The sequence below is a fragment of the Salvelinus sp. IW2-2015 genome, linkage group LG33 (assembly GCF_002910315.2).
Source record: "Salvelinus sp. IW2-2015 linkage group LG33, ASM291031v2, whole genome shotgun sequence".
Classification (NCBI taxonomy): domain Eukaryota; kingdom Metazoa; phylum Chordata; class Actinopteri; order Salmoniformes; family Salmonidae; genus Salvelinus; species Salvelinus sp. IW2-2015.
This window is the reverse complement of record NC_036872.1, coordinates 11,153,026-11,173,601: the sequence shown is the minus strand read 5'-3', so window position 1 is coordinate 11,173,601 and position 20,576 is coordinate 11,153,026. Positions and strand designations below refer to the sequence as shown.

Genomic DNA, 20,576 nt, shown 5'->3' with positions numbered 1-20,576 from the left:
GATATCAGGTTACAGGCATTTAAGCTTTGATTTGTGTACTTTTTTTGTTGTTGAAAAAATACCTGTTGACATTACGTGGGGCAGTGTTTTTTTGGAATTAGATTAAAGTCTAACCTTTAAAAAAAATAAACTGGAATGATCCATGCTCTCCATAGATTGCGAGCCATGTCACTTAAAAACAGGCAGTCTTGAAAATATTAACTCTAATAAAAAGTGAATGACAGAAGAACATTTAAGTATATTTATATATAAAAATACATGAGAATACAAAAAAGTAGCAAAAGAAAGGGGATATAGGCTAAACACAATATAGAATGAAATTCACTGATACCTTTAATTCTCCAAGTGAAATAACCTTTCAATAATTCACCTCGTGAGACTTAGACACCCAGTGAAACATGAGAAAAAGCTTTTAGAACTGATATTCTCTGGTCCCTGCTTTGTGCATCCAAACTTAAGCAAGTTCAGGACTTACTAGCCTGCATTCTGAGGCTGTGTGTGGTGGAAATGAAACATAGGCTACCTATAATAACATTGAGGATGCCATATAATGACAACGAGCTCAAATTAATGTCAACTATAGCCAGATTGATTTTGCAGCTTGTTTAGTTTTTTTGCTAAACATTCCTATATGTCCATTAAGATGTGTGTCTTACAACGACACACATCTAAAAAAAAATATATAATAATAATAATATTTTGACAAAAGAGTAAAAGAGTTAATTACGTCAATTAAGCAATTACATTTAAAAACATAATTTAGCATTTCCCTTAAAGGAGAAAGCAACAAAGGCCATCATAATTTCTTAACCAAGCTAACTCCCCCTGACAAAAAAAATATGTATCCATGTTTCCCAGAGAAAAGTTACCTCATGGTCAAAAAGATGGATGAATATATTTAGCATTTACGCTTGTGTTACTTATACAAGCATTCTCTTACTGAGAAACTATGTGTAGAATATTTTTTGGTATTTCCCCTGCCTACAACAATTCATCCCTGGACTTTAAAACCAATATACACTTTATTTGTACCACAAATAGATCTAATATTAAGGATTTGGGGAAAAGCAATTTAACAAGGTGCAACACAAAGATGGGTAACAAAGTGCCAAATTATATTCTGAAAAGTCTGTCTCACGGCGTGTGTGCGTTTAGATAGGGACATGGCACTAGGCCACAAATACTATGAAGTATGTTACAGCAGAAATGTATTCTGCAGCTTTTTTCACGATGGGACTCAAGTTAGAATTTTATGATCTTTGAGTGGGCGACTATTTGTGTCGTTTTCTAGGATTATGACATACTGGAGCAACGTACAGAAGGGGAACCCATCTGAGTCAACACTTTGTCCAGCCATTGCAGGGGTCCATTCAAATGCAGCTCAATCCAACAGGGAGTGCTTGTGACAGTCTGCCGTCTGGGAGACAAAAAAAAAGACCACAACAAAGCGAAATTAGTGAAATCACTCAGCATGCAAGCACAGGAACATCACCCAAAACCCATGGTTAGCCTGAATTTTTTTTACTTCTTGCCCTGTAACAGAGGTATTGTTGAAGAGGGACAAGTAACGTTTGAATACCCCTCCAGCTCCTTAAACATTCCAAACTTCCTATAAATCCAGAAAAGCGGACCATTAGCAAGCTACAATGTTATTTTTTTAATGTATGCCAATGAGTACATTAATATTACCGTCTTCCTCCGACTATCCATCGTCTACTAACTACTTAGATGTGTACAACTGCAAGAATAAAAGTATTCTTGTAATAGTCAGTCATCATGCTTGCCTGTATTCAGCCCCCCAGCCTTTGACAAAGCTCATGCGTATGGTGCACATCCTGGTGAGCTGGTACACAGCCTCAAAGCCCTGGTTTACGGACTGTGCCAGGAGTGCTGCAAACTCCTGGTTGTTGAAGATCTTCAGGTTACAACCTGAGGGAGCGAGGGGAGGAGAGGGTCAGCTGGGAATCATGTATGGACTTTGTTTAGAACATAAGTAAAGCCTGCAGAACCTCCCTGCTATCAATATTATATTTTCTGTGGAAACAAGTAGGAACTAAACATAATAAATAACAGAAAACATATTAGTAATACTATGAAATGATTATAGGAGTGAGCACATCGAAAATCTAAGAGATGGTGTTTGTCTAAGTTACCTGGAGGAATTTTGCAAACGGTTGCTGGGTGCCACCCATACCGCTGGTTGCAGTTTGGACTCTGAACAAAGATGGCGCTATCACTGAGACACTCAGCAAACACCTCACCGCCAATATAGTACAGCCGGACTCCTCTTCCTGTGGAATAATGCAAAATATACTGAACAAAAATAAATGCAACAATTTCAAAGATTTTACTGAGTTAGAGTTCATATAAGGAAAACAGTCAATTGAAATAAATGCATTAGGCCCTAATCTATGGATTTCACATGACTGGGAATACTGATATGCATCTGTTGGTCACAGATACCGTGTGTATATATATATATATATATATATATATATATATATATATATATATTTTTTTTTTTTTTAAAGGGGCGTGGAATCAGAAATCTGGTGTCCACCATTTGCCTTATGCAGCACAACATCTTCTCATAAGAGTTGATCAGGCTGTTGATTGTTGTCCCACTCCTCTTCAACGGCTGTGCGAACTTGTTGGATATTGGCGAAAACTGGAACATGCTGTTGTACACGTCTATCCAGAGCATCCCAAACATGCTCAATGGGTGACATGTATGGTGTGTATGCAGGCCATGGAAGAACTGGGACATTTTTCAGCTTTTAGGAATTGTGTACAGATCCTTGCAACATGGGGCCGTGCATTATCACGCTGATACATGAGGTGATGGCAGCAGATGAATGGCACGAAAATGTATCTCTGTGCATTCAAATGGCCTTCGATAAAATGCCATTGTGTTTGTTTTCCATAGCTTATGCCTGCCTATACCATCAGCCTACCGCCACCTTGGGGCACTCGGTTCACAACGTTGACATTAGCAAACCGCTCACCCACACAACGCCATACATGTGGTCTGTGGTTGTGAGGCCGGTTGGACAAACTGCCAAATTCTCTAAAACGACATTGGAGGTTGCTTATGGTAGAGAAATTAACCTTAAATTCTCTGGTAACAGCTCTGGTGGACATTCCTGCAGTCAGCATGCCAATTGCGCACTCCCTTAAAACAGCAGTCATCCGTGGCATTTTTTAATTTTTACATTTCTCCGTTATTTTACCAGGTAGGTTGACTAAGAACACGTTCTCATTTACAGCAACGACCTGGGGAATAGTTACAGGGGAGAGGAGGGGGATGAATGAGCCAATTGTAAACTGGGGATTATTAGGTGACCGTGATGGTTTGAGGGCCAGATTTGGGAATTTAGCCAGGACACCGGGGTTAACACCCCTACTCTTACGACAAGTGCTATCGGATCTTTAATGACCTCAGAGAGTCAGGACACCCGTTTAACGTCCCATCCGAAAGACGGCACCCTACACAGGGCAGCGTCCCCAATCACTGCCCTGGGGCATTGGGATATTTTTTTAGACCAGAGGAAAGAGTGCCTCCTACTGGCCCTCCAACACCACCTGGTCTCCCATCCAGGGAATGACCAGGACCAACCCTGCTTAGCTTCAGAAGCAAGCCAGCAGTGGTATGGAGGGTGGTATGCTGCTGGCATGTTGTGTGACAAAACTGCACATTTTAGTGGCCTTTTATAATGTGCAATGATCATTTTGTTTAAACAGCTTCTTGATATGCCACACCTGTCAGGTGGATGGATTACCTTGGCAAAGGAGAAAAGCTCACTAACAGGGATGTAAACAAATTAGTGCACACAATTTGAGAGAAATAAGCCTTTTGTGCGTACAGAACATTTGTGACCTTTTATTTCAGCTCATGAAACATAGGACCAACACTTTACATGTTGCATTTATATTTTTTGTTCAGTGTAAATAAGCATGAGTATTTCAGCTACAAAACATAGTGCTGTTCAATTACTTTAATTCTATTTAGTTCTAGGTTTTTTTGTGAGTCCAACACGTCGTTTCTTTAGAGAAATCAAATAATTCACGAGAGAAATCAAGTCAAGAACTACGCTGGGATGAAGGGAGCTGTAGTTTTCATTACGCAAATATTCAACCTAGTTCAGTGCAGAAATGTGGTAATTAACTACAATGACCATAATCCATTGCGCCAGTTTTTTCCAGCTCAGAGTTAGAGGCGAAGCGAGAGGTTGCACTCTCGCCAAAATCTTTACTTGGCTCATCGCGCTCTAGCAACTCCTTGTGGGGTCTGGCGCCTGCAGGCTGATTTAGGTCGTCGATTTCGGAGGACGCATGACTCGACCTCGTCTCTCCCGAGCCCGTTGGGGAGTTGCAGCGATGAGACAAGATCGTAATTGGATCGCAATTGGATATCACGAAAAACAAATATATTATTTCATATTTTTCTATTGACGTCTACCCAATGTGGACCTGACAGAGACAATGGAGTATTTTCAATGTTTTGGAAATTGAAGTTCACTATTTTGGGCTTTGGCATTTCCATTAAAAAGCTCAAAATCATTATTTCACAATACATTTAATGTTTTTTTAAATTATTATTATCGAAACCGAAAACGGTGATAATTTAAAAAAAAAAATAGAACTGAACTCAAAAAGCACTAATCTCTCAGCACTAACAAAACATGTGTGTTAAATTACAGAACAAATCCTGTGAAAATCTGAATTGGCACCATATTCCTTTTGGCCAGAGCCTTCAAAAGTAGTGCACCACATAAGGAATAGTGTGCCTCTTGTGGCGTAGCCCGTTGTACCTATGTGCCTCCTGGTCATCTCTACAGTGGCATTCCTGTTGACGTTAGAGAGCAGGCCCAGACAGAAACGCTCTGAGTTGGAGGGGTCGGTGAAACCATCCACGGTCAGAGAGGGCTGCGAAGCGTGGAATGTCTCTCCAACACGCTGGTTCAGCTCATAGTAGGCTATAGAGCACCAGAACGCAGGCTCAGAGTAAGTCACCGGCTGCAGGTCTGAAAAACACGGGGAATGTCATTATAAAAAGCAACTACACATGTTGACGGGAGGAGACCAATGATCTCCAGAGTAGGCACTGGGCTGTCTAAATAGTACTCAATGAATGTTGTCAAATTTGGTCAGATTACAAGTGACTGATAAATGACTGATGCTTTAGACAGACGTGGAGAGACAGTTATTCTTACCCATGCTATGATTGACAGGTGAGAGGGTGCCAGGGGACAATTCAGCAGGAGAACCTGATATGAAAAATACAAAATAAAAATGTAATTATAAAGTCGCATGGTCGGACTTATTGTTGCAAAGAATCCACTAAGATATTTAATCAACAAATCAAAACTTGACAGTTTGACAACTGTTTTCTTTCTTATTTTATGTTAGAACTTCCTATTTGAGGTAAGTGGAATATACCTGTGTCCATACTTTGATTCATCGGTTGATCGCTGGCTTCCCCATCCTCACTTATGTATCCAGGTGGTGGTGTTTCTATAGTAACAGAGGGGGGGAAATACTGATGAGCTGAACCTGATACATCGTTATCATGAAGGCCATTTGGATATCAACTCATGGTAGATGCACAAACCTGGTATGTAGTTATTTGGAGGCTCGATCCCTGCAGGAAAGCTTGTGTTCTCAGGTATGGAATGAGTGTAGTCATCCAATGGGGGCAGTTCTGTTAGAATTTCCGAGTGTCTTGGCACAAGTACAGGAGGCAGAACTAGAGGAGAGAAGATTATTCAAATGTCAAACAAAGTTCAAAGTTCTTTACAAAATATCAATGAAGACTATTCCCACTTATCCCATCCTTTTTCATGTCTCATGCCAGCAGAAAGAATCGCAGAACTAGCTGTTAACATAGGCTTTTATGGCACCTACAAGTCAGCACACACACCACTGGTTCAAAAGACAACCTACCTGGGGTCTCCACCCTCTGGTAGTGGTAGGGGTTGATGCAGACCTCATCCTTCTTGAGGTGGAAGGCGTACTCGCAGGCCTCGATGGCACGCAGTTCATGGTGGCTGTGCAGGTCGGGCCATCGCCATAAGCGGCAGTAGATGACATGAGGAAGACCCTTTCTGTGGGAGACCTGCAGGCGCCCATCCAGGGATCTGACAGGATGGACAATGGAGGAAATAGATGTGAGAATTGAAAGTGTAAGGGAAGGAAGAAATGGGGGAGGAAACGATAGGAAAAGAAGAGATGGAGATGCATGTGGCCAGGAAGACAAAAGGTGGGGGTGTGGAGAGGGGAAGAGGGGAGTGATGAGGTATGAATGATAGATGCATGAATGGAATTTGTGTTCTCAATGTCTCTCACCCCCCTGGAATGATTTCTTCCCACATCAAGGTTGTACAACAGTATGTAGCACAGGACAGTTGAGGATAGATAGTCACCTGGTTTGGTCAGGGTAGCTGTATAGGCCTGAGGTATCCCACTGTTCTATCGTATTTGGTGTACTCAGTCCCCATATTTCAGAGCAATTGCTGTGCACAGAAAAACCAAACAAAACAAAAACAAATGATAAACATGGGGCATGAGTCATTCAGAAATACCAGTATGGGTAATGTAAACATTAAAAGGCCTCTTTTATTAGAGTAATTTTCAATTAGGTATTTCATTCTTTCAGTCAGGAACTGAAAAAAGACACGCCAAATAAGAGAAGCCTTTTGACGGAATAAAGAAAAACGGCATAAGATGGGAATACAGCAGTGGAGGCTGGTGGGAGGAGCTATAGCAGTAGGGGTTCATTGTAATGTCTGGAATGGAATTAATGTAACAGAGTCAAACATGTGGTTTCCATATGTTTGATACTGTTCCATTAATTCCATTCCAGGCATTAAAATGAGCACGTCCCCTTACAGCTCCTCCCACCAGCCGCCTCTGGAGTATAGTAGTATATACAAAGAAACAGTATGCAAGACAAAAAAACATTAATGTTACTGTGGCATTGTACCAAATATTCTGAAAAACTGTGAAACTTTTCCACCACAGCCGTGTAGGTTGGAAGCACTTAACTTATCTTGAGACATTCAAGTAAACACAGAAGACACACAATGGGACTAAAAGAAAAGGAGGGCGCAACCTTGGAAAAAAAGTAAATTTCCATTTAACCACCCTCTACAATTCACTTTGTGATTCTAATGGACACGTAGAAAGGAATGATCAGAAAATTAACTCTAGAAATTAAATAGAAATGGAATGGCGAAATATGATGTGATATTTGCTTCTGATACAATATCCAGAATCAGAATTCAGAGCTGATCTAGCCTACCTCAGAAGTGGGACTGAATCTAAACTATAGGCTAAGCCTATATGTTGTATTCCTAAAAGGGCTCTGAAATAGGTTCTAAACTTCCCTCTAATACATGATAAGCATGACACATGGAGATTGCAACTCGCCAATCAGGGCTCGAAAAATAAAATAAAAAAAAGAATCGGTAGAAACCCTGTAGGTATATAAAAAAATAAACTGATATATAAAAACAATTATTTGATGAAACATTGAATTTGGCCTTACTGCTATTAGCCCATAGAAACACATTGAATAACTTTCATGCATGCCAAAACATATGTAAAAAAAAATTATCAAAAGGAAGTATGTTTTGAAGTGTCTGCCCTATATCTGAGAAATATGCCGCTTGTGCGATATATCGAATACCGGTATGATTTTCAAAACCGTGCTACGCCAGTGCTTATAACTAGCGTCAAATAAATTATGTCCGGCTGAGGGCTCCAGTTTTGCATTTGGTTTGCTAGCTTGCTATCTAAGTGGCTAGATGTCCAGAGATCAAGTTCCTTGGTTACAGCAGATGCATTCAATCTCCTCATGGATCAAGATCCCTGTTGCCCAATTTGTTTTGTGTGTCGTTTTGAAATAGCACCCCTTGTGTGCACATTCGGTAATACTGTATAGCCCGGTATGGTACAGAAACGGTATGAATATCTGGATCGCGTTTGGGCATATTCTAATTCTATTAACTTTTAGTCCTTTTTACCAGCCGGTACCGGGTTACCTTCAGAAAAGTCTCGTGAAGCTTGTGGGTGTGAGCTCTGGGATTGGACAGTGTCTGCAATGACACATCGTCCGGTCCAAACATCGTTGATAAATAAATTGTATCGTTTATATATCTATCTAATTTGTTGGGGGCGGGAAGAAGGCAATAGAAAAGGATACATTGGTTATATTAGAACTGTGATTTGGTGCATAATTTAAATCGTATTTAAATTGTTACAAAAGCCACACGTCATTAAATCATTGTTCAAAACAAAATTGCTGAATTATTTTCTAATTGGTAGGGCCATGTTTCTCAGATATATTAGCCTACCTTTAAAAAACGAATATTAAAGCTGTATCAAGTGTAGGCTATTGTCATTTCATCTTGGTCATCTGGGTTAGCGCATTTGCGACATTCAGTTGACATTTAAAAATAATAATAATTTAAAACAAAATAAGTGACAGGATTTCACTCTCTAACTATAGTATAGGCTGCCTTCGCACGATGGCTGACTTGGTGGGAAAGAAAACTACGTGTTCACCTTTTCAGCAGTTCTTCAGTTTCAGGCTGAATGAGGAAGGTGAGCCAGCAGACCTGACCCAAGTCACTTGCAGAATTTGCAAAAAGATTATCAGGGCAAAGGACTACAAACCTCCATCATCCTGCAGAGTTAGCTACTATGGGGGAGAACATGCTGGTGATCCTTGTTATAAAGAATGTTACAAATTATTTGTTTTATCCGATTGTATATTTAGGATTTTTACAGTTTGATAAGCAAAAAGGATAATAGGACTATTCGTTTTTAGCCCAATGTTCATTCAATTGTTAAAGAATGTAATAGGCTAAATAATAATAGATTTTATCTGATTGTTGTTGACTTTTATATAAATGCACCATTTGTAAGCCATTCAAATTAAAGTTGTTTGTGAGACAAATCCAATAAAAAAAATTGTTCACACTTAATGAAAGTGCTGCTGCAAGAGTTTTTCCAAGCACGTTGTGCAATTCAAGAATATGAATACACACTGTCAAAGTAACCTTTACTGAAATTGTTATTGACAGTAGCCTGTGGTAGGCCTATATTATTGGCTGTTTGGTTTGCAAGGAGGGATTTTCCGACGGCACAATTTATTTTGCCTACACGTTGGTCAAGCAACGCAGAAACGTATCAGGTCTGTTTAAACTTCCCATTCGATTACTTCATCTTGCAATTGTTTGTTCTCTCTCGCTCCTTGTTACTATACTATGTTCTTATTTAGGCTATTAGCGAAGAACTTTGGGATGCAACTCCGTTAGGCCTATAGATTCAGTCGATGGTTGATCATGAAAGAGTTGGCTATGCCTAGGCCAACAAGTCACGTTCAAATCAAAACGGGGAGAAAATTAAGATTTTAAAACGATAAGCCAGACAACGACGTGTCTGCTGCAAAAGGCCCACGATCATCCGAGTTTGGAGAGAGAAAAAACACACGTTACGCCTCATCTGACCATTTGCGCTGCTTTGGTGCTCTTCGCTCTTTCTACATTGTTCTCTTGCATTATGTTAGTAGTCTAGCAAGTCTAGCTCTTACAGTATGTATTGAAAATGTAGGCTATGGCAATTAGGGAATTGGCCACTTGGCATGGCGGCCTGCTGTGTTCTCGCTGCGCTGCCCGACTGCGTGCAGTCAAGCTCAAATATGCTAAACGATCGTTTGTATCATCACAATGTCGTCACCATCAATGATAGCGGTCAAACATCGATAGACAATGCAATTGTAATAATCACCCAACCCTAGTGAGCTCAAACCATTGACTTTACAGACATTAGTGAGAAGAAATCAAAAAGTTAGCACACCGAAGGGACTGACGTCACACTTGTCCTGTGAAGCTTGTGGGCGTCGGATAGCAAAACAGGCAACATGTCTGTGTTCGTGAGAATCTCAGTTTTCGATAGTGGAATCCTAGCTCAAACCACTCAGACGACTTTACGGATGTTTTAGTGAACAGTAACTTTTTGGCATCGTCTCATGTCTGACAAACACAGCGCCAAACTACCGCAGATTCAGAAGCCTGACACCAGCGATTCCACGGATTGAGACGCAGCCCATGCAAAAACCTGGAAATGTGTAGCGTAAACACAGGGTTGTATTTAATAAAAAGGTGATGACGTCGCCGATTTCCGCACGGGCGCAGACATCGATCTGAGAGGGTTTAAAGAGCGCCAGGTTGGTGAGTGACGACATGCAAGAGATCAGTCATTCATTCATCGATCTCCTGAAGAAGCTATCCCTTTATTTGTTCCCACAAATGTTTGGATATACTGGTAAAGTAACCAGGCTGATCGCTATCTAGCTACCTAATGAAGTAACATGATTGAACAAGGTGCAAACAAATGCCCACGAGTGGTTTTGGTACGGCCCACGACATGGTTAATGAATGTAAAATGCAGCCAGCCAATCCAAGATAGGAATAAAAATAAAAAAACGTTGCACCGGTCATATATTGTTTGAGCTAGAAACAAGCCATTTTCACTGTAGTAATGACAGGTACGAATTGGCGGTCTTTTTTCTCTCTAGGGCACTCGGAAATAACGGTACAGCGAAGCTGAATCATTGCAACTACTATCTGGGAGATTTTTTTCCCCTCCGCACTGGTGCTCCCAAAATAGAATGTCTGGTCCCACAGCAAAACATTTAGGAGCATGTGTGAACAAAATGGCCGAACTTCCGAGCCCTGGTTGCAATACATTTTGCAAGACCATCTATTGGTTTACACAATATTGATTCCACCTGTCAACAAGATCTATACAAATTTACTCAGTATCTAATAAACATACAAACATCTGAACTGTTCTAAGCAGGTCATCAACAAATAAAAAGGGTATTTTACAACATACCCAGAGAACATGTTCTACTAAGACATCAAGGTTAACTGGCTGATTACCTTACATTCTCAGACAAATGTCATACAATGCCTTCAGAAAGTATACCCCTTGACTTATTCCACATTTTGTTGTTACAGCCTGAATTGAAAATGTATTTTCTCACCCATCTACACACAATGACAAAAGTGAAAACATGTTTAGACATTTTTGCAAACTATTTGAAAATGAAATACAGAAATATCTCATTTACATAAGTATTCACACCCTTTGCTATGACACTCCAAATTGCGCTCAGGTGCATCCAATTTCCTTTGCTCCTCCTTGAGATGTCACTACAACTTGATTGGAATTCACCTGTGGGCAATTCAATTGTTTGGGCATGATTTAGAAATAAACACACCTGTCTATATAAAAGGTCCCACAGTTGACAGTACATGTCAGAGCAGAAACTATACCATGAAGTCCAAGGAACTGTCTGTACATCTCTGAGATAGAACTGTGATGAGGCATATATCTGGGGAAGGGTATAAAACTATTTCTAAAGTGTTGGAAGTTTCCAAGAGCACAGTGGTCTCCATTGGGAAATGGAAAAAATATGGAACTACCGGGCAATAAGGACCTTGGTCAGGGAGGTGACAAAGAACTCAATGACCACTGGCAGAACTACAGAGTTCCTTGGCTGAGATGGGAGAACCTGCCAGAACAAGAGTCGACAGTAATTCACCAATCTGGTCTTTATTGGAGACTGGCTAGACAGAAGCACATGACAGCACAGCATACCTGTAGTTTGCAAATAGGCATGTGAAAGACAGAGCATAAGGAAAAAGATTCTGTGATCTGATGAAACAAAAATGGAACTCTTTGGCCTGAATGCAAAGCTCTATGTCTGGAGAAAACCAGGCACAGCTCATCACCTGTCTAACACCATACCTACCTTGAAGCATGGTGGTGGCATGCTATGATGAGGAGAAAAAAATAATAGATTTAATCGATTTTCAATTCAGGCTATAACACAACAACATGTGGAATTACATCAAGGGGTATGAATACTTTGAAATTATGGCATAAGTACATGGTGGGGTGCTGAGTCAGCATTTACAAAACTAACTGTAGGACCATTTCTGAGATTCAATGGAGGACAGAAAGATACAAATAATTTGGGAGTTAAGACCTCTATGTTTAAGGACCTTGTATGTTAGAGAGGCTGTTTAAAGAAAGAGGAGGCCACTAGACGGTTAGCTGATAGTAAATACACAGGTAAAATACACCGTATATAATCATCTCCATACAAAGGTTTCTGATGCATGGTCAACTGTTCACTCCAAAGAACCATACAACGACTGTAAGCAGAGTTCTGTGTTGTTACCTGGCATGGGGTTACGTACCTGGGGATGGTGACACACTTGGTGTTGCAGTTCTGTGTGGTGATGGCCTTCTCCAGCTCGTCCAGCTGTCCAGTCTTCTTCAGCTTCTTAACCAGGCTCTTGACAGCCTTCTCACACCACTTCTCCTCCTGGCCATTCTGTTCTCCACCCCCTGCTCCCCCAGGGCCGCTGGCTGACTTCTTCCACCCCAGGAGCCTCTTCACGACCGGAGGGGTGAAAGGCAAGATGGAGGACATTTTGGGTGTAGCGAGGAGGATTCTTGAGAGAACTCAAACACACTCGGGAGGCAGAGGGGACCTGGAGGAAGGGAGGCACAGTTTGGCCCTTTCTCTGGTGTGGTCCCTCTGTTTCGTGAGGAATCACAGGGCTGGTGTGAGGATGAGCTAGATATGTGCAGAAGAGATAACACCTGAGGGGAAAATCAAACAGGAATTCAGTAATGAATGTCTGATTAAAGAGATTGTGATGTGTGATAATGCATTCAATTGTGTGTGGGGTCCTTTTCAAAGTGAATGGGTGGTCTTGAAAAACGAGTTAAATCCCTTATCCACCATAGCCGATTAAACTCAACCCCACAATTTATGATGAGTTGAGCAGCGACTAGTGTGGGTGAACTGGAGCTCCGAAGTTTAGTGTAATAACGGGCTATTCTTTGTGTTCTGAAATAAATTTAAAAATACATCGGAGCTCCAGTCCGCCCACACTAATCGGCTATGGTGGATGAGGGATTTATCCAACTAGTTTTCAAGACCACCCATAAAATCAGAGTTGAGTTTAGTCAGCTAATCCCACCATCACATCCTTTTATCAGCAACAACTGCAGTTACATTAGGCAGCAGATCCAACCCGCTTGCATACAGCTGCACTAGGGTCAGACAGCCTTCCTGTGTACATTGGGTATACCAAACATTAGGAACACCTTCCTAATATTGAGATGCACCCTCCCTTTTTGCCCTCAGAACAGCTTCAATACGTCGGGCATGGGCTCTACAAGGCGCTGCACGCGTCCCCACAGTTGGCTGGATGTCCGCGTGTCAAGTTGGATGAATGTCCTTTGGGTAGTGGACCATTCTTGCTCAACAGTTACCCCTTGTGTATCGTGAAAAACCCAGCAGCGTTGCAGTTCTTGACACAAACCAGTGCGCCTGGCACCTACTACCATACCCCGTTCAAAAGGCACTTAAATATTTTGTCTTGCCCATTCACCGTCTGAATGGCAACAATACACATTCCTTGTCTCAACTGTCACGAGGCTTAAAAATCCTTCTTTAACCAGTCTCCTCCCCTTCATCTACACTGATTGCAGTGGATTTAACAAGTGACATCAATAAGGGATCATAGCTTACACCTGGTCAGTCTATGTCATGGAAAAAAGTATCTGTTTTTAATGTTTGGCACAGTGTATATCAAGACACTGCGGAACCGGCACAAGATATGGCTCGGAAAACAGTTGTTTAATCTTCTCGGTATAACAGTTGGGATAATGGGACAATTCGGAGTACATCCCTGGATTGAGGTACTTTTTCCGAGCCATATCTCGCGCTGGCTCTGTGGTGTCTTAAAAGGGGAATGGAAACACCGTAGGAAGTAAAGCCAAGCAAATAGAAATATTCCATCCACTAATACTAAACATGTGCATACACTAACATACTCTGAACAAAAAACAATTTCAAAAACAGTTACAGTTCATATAAGAAAATCAGTCTATGGATGTCATATGAACGGGAATACAGATATACATCTGTTGGTCACAGATACCTTTAAAAAAGTAGGGTTGTGGATCACCATTTGCCTCATGCTGGGCGACACATCTTTACATAGAGTTGCTCAGGCTGTTTGATTTTCAGCTTCCAGGAATTGTGTACAGATCCTTGTGACATGGGGCCATGCATCCTCATCATCATCATCATCATGCTAAAATATGAGGTGATGGCAGCGGATGAATGGTACGAGACTGGCCCTCAATCTCGTCACAGTATCCCTTTGCATTGAAATTGCCATCGATAAAATGCAATTTTACACTGGCCCGTACCACAACCCCACCGTGGGGCACTCTGCTCACAATGCTGACATCCTCAAACCACTCACCCACACGACACCGTCTGCCCAGTTAAGTTGAAACCAGGATTCACCCGTGAAGAGCACACTTCTCTAGCGTGCCAGTGTCTATCGATGGAGAGTTGCACCCCACCTTTTTGCCCTCAGAACAGCTTCAATTTGTCGGGCATGGAATCTACAAGGTGCCGAAAGCTTTCCAACAGTTGTGTCAAGTTGGCTGGATGTCGGGTACAATTCAAACCAGGATTCACCCATGAAGAGCACACTTCTCTAGCATGCCAGTGTCTATCGAAGGTGAGCATTTGTCCACTAAAGTCCACTACGACACCGAACTGCAGTCAGGGATCTTTTACTTCAGCTCATAAAACCAACACTTTATGTTTCTTTTTAGTATTTTTATATTGAACGTTTATTTGATGTGTGGGTAGCGCCATCTTGAATTGCCATAGTAATGATTGACGCCAATTGCGTTATTGGTAGGTTTGAGCAAATTGTGAGTTTTGGTACGGGGACTGAAAGTGAATGAATGCTGCTACCAGGAGGGCCCTCGCCTCCACTGGACCTGAAAGGTTTCTCACAACTTTGACAGCTTTGAGATAAGGACAACAATTTGTTTTTATGTTAGTAATTATAATATGTACATATATATCTTTCTGATTGATAAGATGAGTCTGTGAAATTAACTTTTGACAGTCAGCCAAAAACAAGGTAGCTAGTTAGCCAGTCTACTTGATTTAGCTCATTTTGTCTTTATGTTAATGTAGACATTGATAACTGTACAAAATAAAATGCTCATATTGACAATTTGAAGAACATTTGTCGCCATTAGTATTAGCTAGCTAAGAGCTAAAATTAACTGGCTAGTGTCTGATTCGATTTGTAGCTAACTAGCTACAGCAGATAGCTTACCAGCCACAACTAAGAGGGCTGCAGGAATGCTATTTTACCAGTAAAATGTATAATACCCATATAATTATTAGCTAGCTAGATCATAAGATGTCTGTTTATATGTGATATGATTTCTAAGAATAGTAAACCTGCTGGCTGTTGATTGCAAGAATGAATGCAGCCTAACCCTTATGATGAAAACTAGCTAATAGCTATGACATTTGAAAGCTCAGGCTGGTAGTCAGCTTTGCAACTAAATCATCCTGGTCTAGCTGGTAACGGTCAATGATGTATTATTGTTGTGTACTATTACCTTGCAAAAGTATTCCGACCCCTTGGATTTCTTCAAATTGTATTGTGTTACAAAGTGGGATGAAAATGTATTTAAATTGTACTTTTTTTGTGTCAACAATCTACTCAAAATACTCTGTCAAAGTGAAATAAAAATGCATTTAATTTAAAAAAAATGAATACAAAGTAATTACTCAAATGTAGTCACAGCTCCTTTGTTCAGGCAAGCCAAATTAGTTCTGGAGTAAAATGTCTTAACAAATCACATAAGTTACATTGACTATGAAATAATAGGGGTTCAAGGGCTGACCCCAATTAGTCCACTGGTCGATTGTTTGGTTGATATGCTGTTGGTCAGCCAAGACTACATTTTTTGGGGGTCAAGAAGTAGCAACAGATGTTTTTTTCTCAGTGGACTAATTGATTGAGGCTGCAGGGAAACCACGGTCCCAGAAGAAGGGGAGTGTGGTTCAGATGCACAAGGCACATCTCTCTCCAGAATGCACTCTTTCCCGCCATTTCGTGCTCATTCAGCATTTCAGAACATAAATTGTGTGAATAGTTCGCCCTTTGATTTTTAATGTCTATCCCCATTACACATATCAGTAGTAGCCTACATTTAATTCCCATAATTTCTAATCTACAATGTTTCTTTGGTTATGGATATTTCTGTTAATACATTCATGCCTGATTCACGCATGTCTCAGTGCGGAGGCCGTGGGGCTGGCACACCAGTAGTACATTTACTGTTCTAAATTTACAATGTTTGTTTGGCTAAGGTAATTTCTCTTAATGCATTCAATATATTGTTAGTCATGTACTGTTCCCATTGCCGGGGTGGACACGTTGTTTGCAGAGATCACAACCTATGCTACATTGGAGAAACAAGTTTTGGTTTATTTAATTCCATTTAAGAGTTGTCAATTTACTCACTGTCTTTTATTTGGTGCGCTTATGTCAATGTTGAGTAAGCACCTGATTACGCATACAGAAGTGGCCTAGCCTACCTGGCCCATTTGGGGAGCTCTGATAGTATTTCTGATCTAATTAACTCACCACTGCCAGTGAGCTGTGGAGCTTCTCAAAATGTTTCACCTCAAAACAGCAAGTAACCTTTTTCAGAATCCATTGAGAACGACAATATTTCCATCTCTCCCTCATATATATATTTATATTAGAGGTCGACCGATTAATCGGGGCCGATTTCAAGTTTTCATAACAATCGGAAATCGGTATTTTTGGGCGCCGATTTGCCGATATTTTTTTTACACCATTATTTAATCTTTATTTAACTAGGCAAGTCAGTTAAGAACACATTCTTATTTTCAATGACGGACTAGGAACGTTCTGCCTCGTTCAGGGGCAGAACGACAGATTTTTAACCTTGTCAGCTCGGGGGATCCAATCTTGCAACCMTACAGTTAACTAGTCCAATGCTCTAACACCTGATTACATTGCACTCCACGAGGAGCCTGCCTGTTAGCGAATGCAGTAAGCTAAGGTAAGTTGCTAGCTAGCATTAAACMTATCTTATAAAAAACAATCAATCAATGACTGTCATTGCTCCAATGTGTACTTAGGCATTGATGTTTATGGTTATCTTAAAATCAATACACAAGTATATATTTTTAAACCTGCATATTTAGCTAAAAGAAATCCAGGGTAGCAGGCAATATTAACGAGGTGAAATTGTGTCATTTCTCTTGCGTTCATTGCACGCAGAGTCAGGGTATATGCAACAGTTTGGGCCGCCTGGCTCTTTGCGAACTAAGTTGCCAGAATTTTACGTAATTATGACAACATTGAAGGTTGTGCAATGTAACAGGAATATTTAGACTCATGGATGCCACCCGTTAGATAAAATACGGAACGGAATAAACGTTTTGTTTTCGAGGTGATAGTTTCCGGATTAGTCAAAGGTATATGGTTTAGAGAGAAATAGTCGACGCGTTATAATTCCTGTAATAACTTGCGGCTGAATTTGAAAGGGGTTCCTTCGTTATTTTACCGTTCATGTCTTCCATAGAGAATGCCTTGATCTACTTCAAATAAGGTCTGTGTTTCGTGCAGGCTTAAACCGCCTCGACGTTTTGATACCCGTGTAAATCTCACTAGGATAAGGTAACGTTTGTCAACATATTTTCATAAATCCACTCTACAAAAAAATGTATCTTCGCTTATATTTAGCCAATATTGATCAGTTACCTTGTCCTATGGATATCTACACAGTTATAAAATTGGCACGGTGATGTAAGCCTACACGAAACACAGACCTTATTTTAAGTGAATCTAAAAATATCCTATGGAATAAATGAAGCAACCGCTTTTCAGATTTTGCTAGAAGGTGTCATGGGAATTATGACTCGCACTTTGGTTGTCAATTCTTACCATGCCCATTATTAAAATAGGATTTCCTGCATATAGAAATTTAAGTTTTTGTTTTCAACATTCATCACAGGTAACTTAAACTCTATTTTTATTCAAACAGTTGAGAGTATTTGTCTCCTAAGCAGACTCTTCAGTATCATTGTCACTTCAGAGCTGTGTGCGTGTGTGTATTTATGTATTATATTAAGTTAAAATAAGTGTTCATTGTTCATTCAGTATTGTTGCAATTGTCATTATTACAAAAATGTGTGTGTGTATGATATATATATATATTTTAAAAACGTTTTTTTTTTTTTAAATAAATCGGCCGATTAATCGGTATCGGCTTTTCTTGTCTTCCATATTTTTCGTCCATTAAAATAACATCAAATTGATCAGAAATACAGTGTGGACATTGTTAATGTTGTAAATGACTATTGTAGCTGGAAACAGCAGATTTTTTTATGGAATATCTTCATAGGCGTACCGAGGCCCATTATCAGCCACCATCACTCCTGTGTTCCAATGGCACATTGTGTTAGCTAAACCAAGTTTATCATTTTAAAAGGCTAATTGATCATTAGAAAACCCTCTTGCAATTATGTTAGCACAGCTGAAAATTGTTGTCCTGATTAAAGACGCAATAATTCTGGACTTCTTTAGACTAGTTGAGTATCTGGAGCATCAGCATTGGTGGGTTCGATTACATGCTCAAAAGGGCCAGAAACAAAGGACTTTCTTCTGAAACTCATCAGTCTATTCTTGCTCTGAGAAAGGAAGGCTATTCCATGCGAGAAATTGCCAAGAAACTGAAGATCTCGTACAACGCTGTGTACTACTCCCTTCACAGAACAGTGCAAACTTGCTCTAACCAGAACAGAAAGAGGAGTGGGAGGCCCCGGTGCACAACTGAGCAAGAGGACAAGTACATTAGAGTGTCTGGTTTGAAAAACAGACGCCTCACAAGTCCTCAACTCGCAGCTTCATTAAATAGTACCTGCCAATCTCAACGTCAACAGTGAAGAGGCGACTCCGGGATGCTAGCCTTCTAGGCAGAGTTGCAAAGGAAAAGCCATATCTCAGACTGGCTAATAAAAATAAAAGATGGGCAAATGAACAGACACTGGACAGAGGAACTCTGCCTAGAAAGTCAGCATTCCGGAGTTGCCTCTTCACTGTTGACGCTGAAACAAGACATTTCTAAGTTGCCATAAACTTTTGAACAGTAGTGTACTTTTGGCCATGTAGTGTATTACTATTCTGAGTTTCAATCCTTACAAAATAAGTTTAACTCAATATTCTCAAGTGTTTCCTCCAGCTTCATTAGGATGTTGTGTAAATGGCAGTTCGGGGGAAAAGCGTAGATGTTCGTATAAGATAGATGTTCACATGTTTTGTCTTGACCGATTACCATTTGATTTATGTGGTGCTATTGTACGTCATATCATTTGAAAGGGCTGTTTCTCAGCTTTCAAAATATGTATCATGTTTTCATATACTGTTTGATATTAGCAATTTTGTTCTGTGATGCACGCAGAGTTCATGGTCTTTCAGACAGTTTTGGAAAACCTGCCAGTGATGCAACAATGCCACTATGGCGATTTACAGTTAGTTAACTGGTGTTCTAAAGCCTAGTGTTTCCATTCCCCTTTAATATACACAGGAATGCTGTCCAACCCTAGTGCATCTGTAAACAAGTGGGTCGGATCTGCTGGCTATAGCAACAAGTTAACATCATAGCTACCATTGTTTGCGAATATACACATGTACAAAAATAATATTTAAATACTAACAGTGCGGGTGGATTCTATATAATACCACATCTTCATTTACCGGGTGGTTAACTACCTACAGTGATTAACTGTTTAATTCATAAACTCCAATGCTGGTTAGATTATTTATTGTAGGTACAAGTAGTAGCAAGCTAGCTATCTCGGCTAAGGTAAGGGGCTAACTAGTTATCCGGGCCATAGCTAACGTTAGCTAGCTAGCACTTCCAGGCCGGTTGGTTGATGGCCATTTTATCAGCAGTAAATCAACTAACGTTATTATATAGCTAGTCAAATTAGATAGCCAAGTTAACAATTGATTATTCATAGATAATGTAGCTATGAAAAGCTAAGGAAATTATTGAGTACGTAACTTGTATGGTTGGAGTACATTATCGCCAATTCCTATTGTTGTGCTACAACAAGACTCAGCGCAACAATTAGCTAGCTAGCCAATGTTAGCTAACCCAGGCTTACTCAATGCAGCTAACGTTAGCTAAATGACGAGCTAGCTAGTTCGCTAACGTATGCTATATTGAAACAATGATTTGATGGCGACATGATACACCACCACCATTGCCAGTTAGAATAACAATCACATGTTATATTAACACTTGAAGTGATACATAAGATAGGTAGACCAAATGTAAAAAACCCGAGCAGCTAACATCACACAAAACAAAAGTCGAGGGAAAATGAAAAGCATTGCATTACCCCTTGATGATGAGAATCTCGAGCTCTTCTCCGTGTAACGATATATGCAGTAGACAAAGGGGGAAACGTTTCCTTTAAACCCAACTATAAATGCAGCCGCTATCTCGACGAGAAGATTGCTGTATTTTCTCAAGTCTGATACCTGGCTAGCAGCTTAGCCTCACAAGTTAGTTAGACTTGAACAAGAAAGACATCCTAGTAGGCTAGCTGAATT

At 40.3% G+C, this 20,576-nt stretch overlaps 1 protein-coding gene across 3 annotated transcripts; it reads right to left on the bottom strand.

Moving 5' to 3' along the window:
• Nucleotides 1–995: 995 nt before the first annotated feature.
• Nucleotides 996–20,523, bottom strand: LOC111957603 (mothers against decapentaplegic homolog 2). Of its 3 annotated transcripts, none has more exons than XM_023978460.2 (11): nucleotides 20,363–20,523; nucleotides 12,276–12,684; nucleotides 6,423–6,512; nucleotides 5,944–6,137; nucleotides 5,612–5,746; nucleotides 5,440–5,514; nucleotides 5,214–5,267; nucleotides 4,812–5,024; nucleotides 2,154–2,291; nucleotides 1,785–1,929; nucleotides 996–1,417 (listed from the first exon to the last, which is right to left on the bottom strand). In XM_023978460.2, exons 2-11 carry the CDS (start codon nucleotides 12,509–12,511, stop codon nucleotides 1,294–1,296), a joined length of 1,404 nt encoding a protein of 467 aa, XP_023834228.1. In that variant the 5' UTR covers nucleotides 12,512–12,684; nucleotides 20,363–20,523; the 3' UTR covers nucleotides 996–1,293. The 3 variants fall into 3 exon arrangements, with proteins under 3 accessions (XP_023834228.1, XP_023834229.1, XP_070293183.1); XM_023978461.2 differs by having other exon boundaries at nucleotides 5,452–5,514; XM_070437082.1 differs by lacking the exons at nucleotides 6,423–6,512; nucleotides 20,363–20,523 and having other exon boundaries at nucleotides 12,276–12,595.
• Between the last annotated feature and the right edge of the window lie 53 nt (nucleotides 20,524–20,576).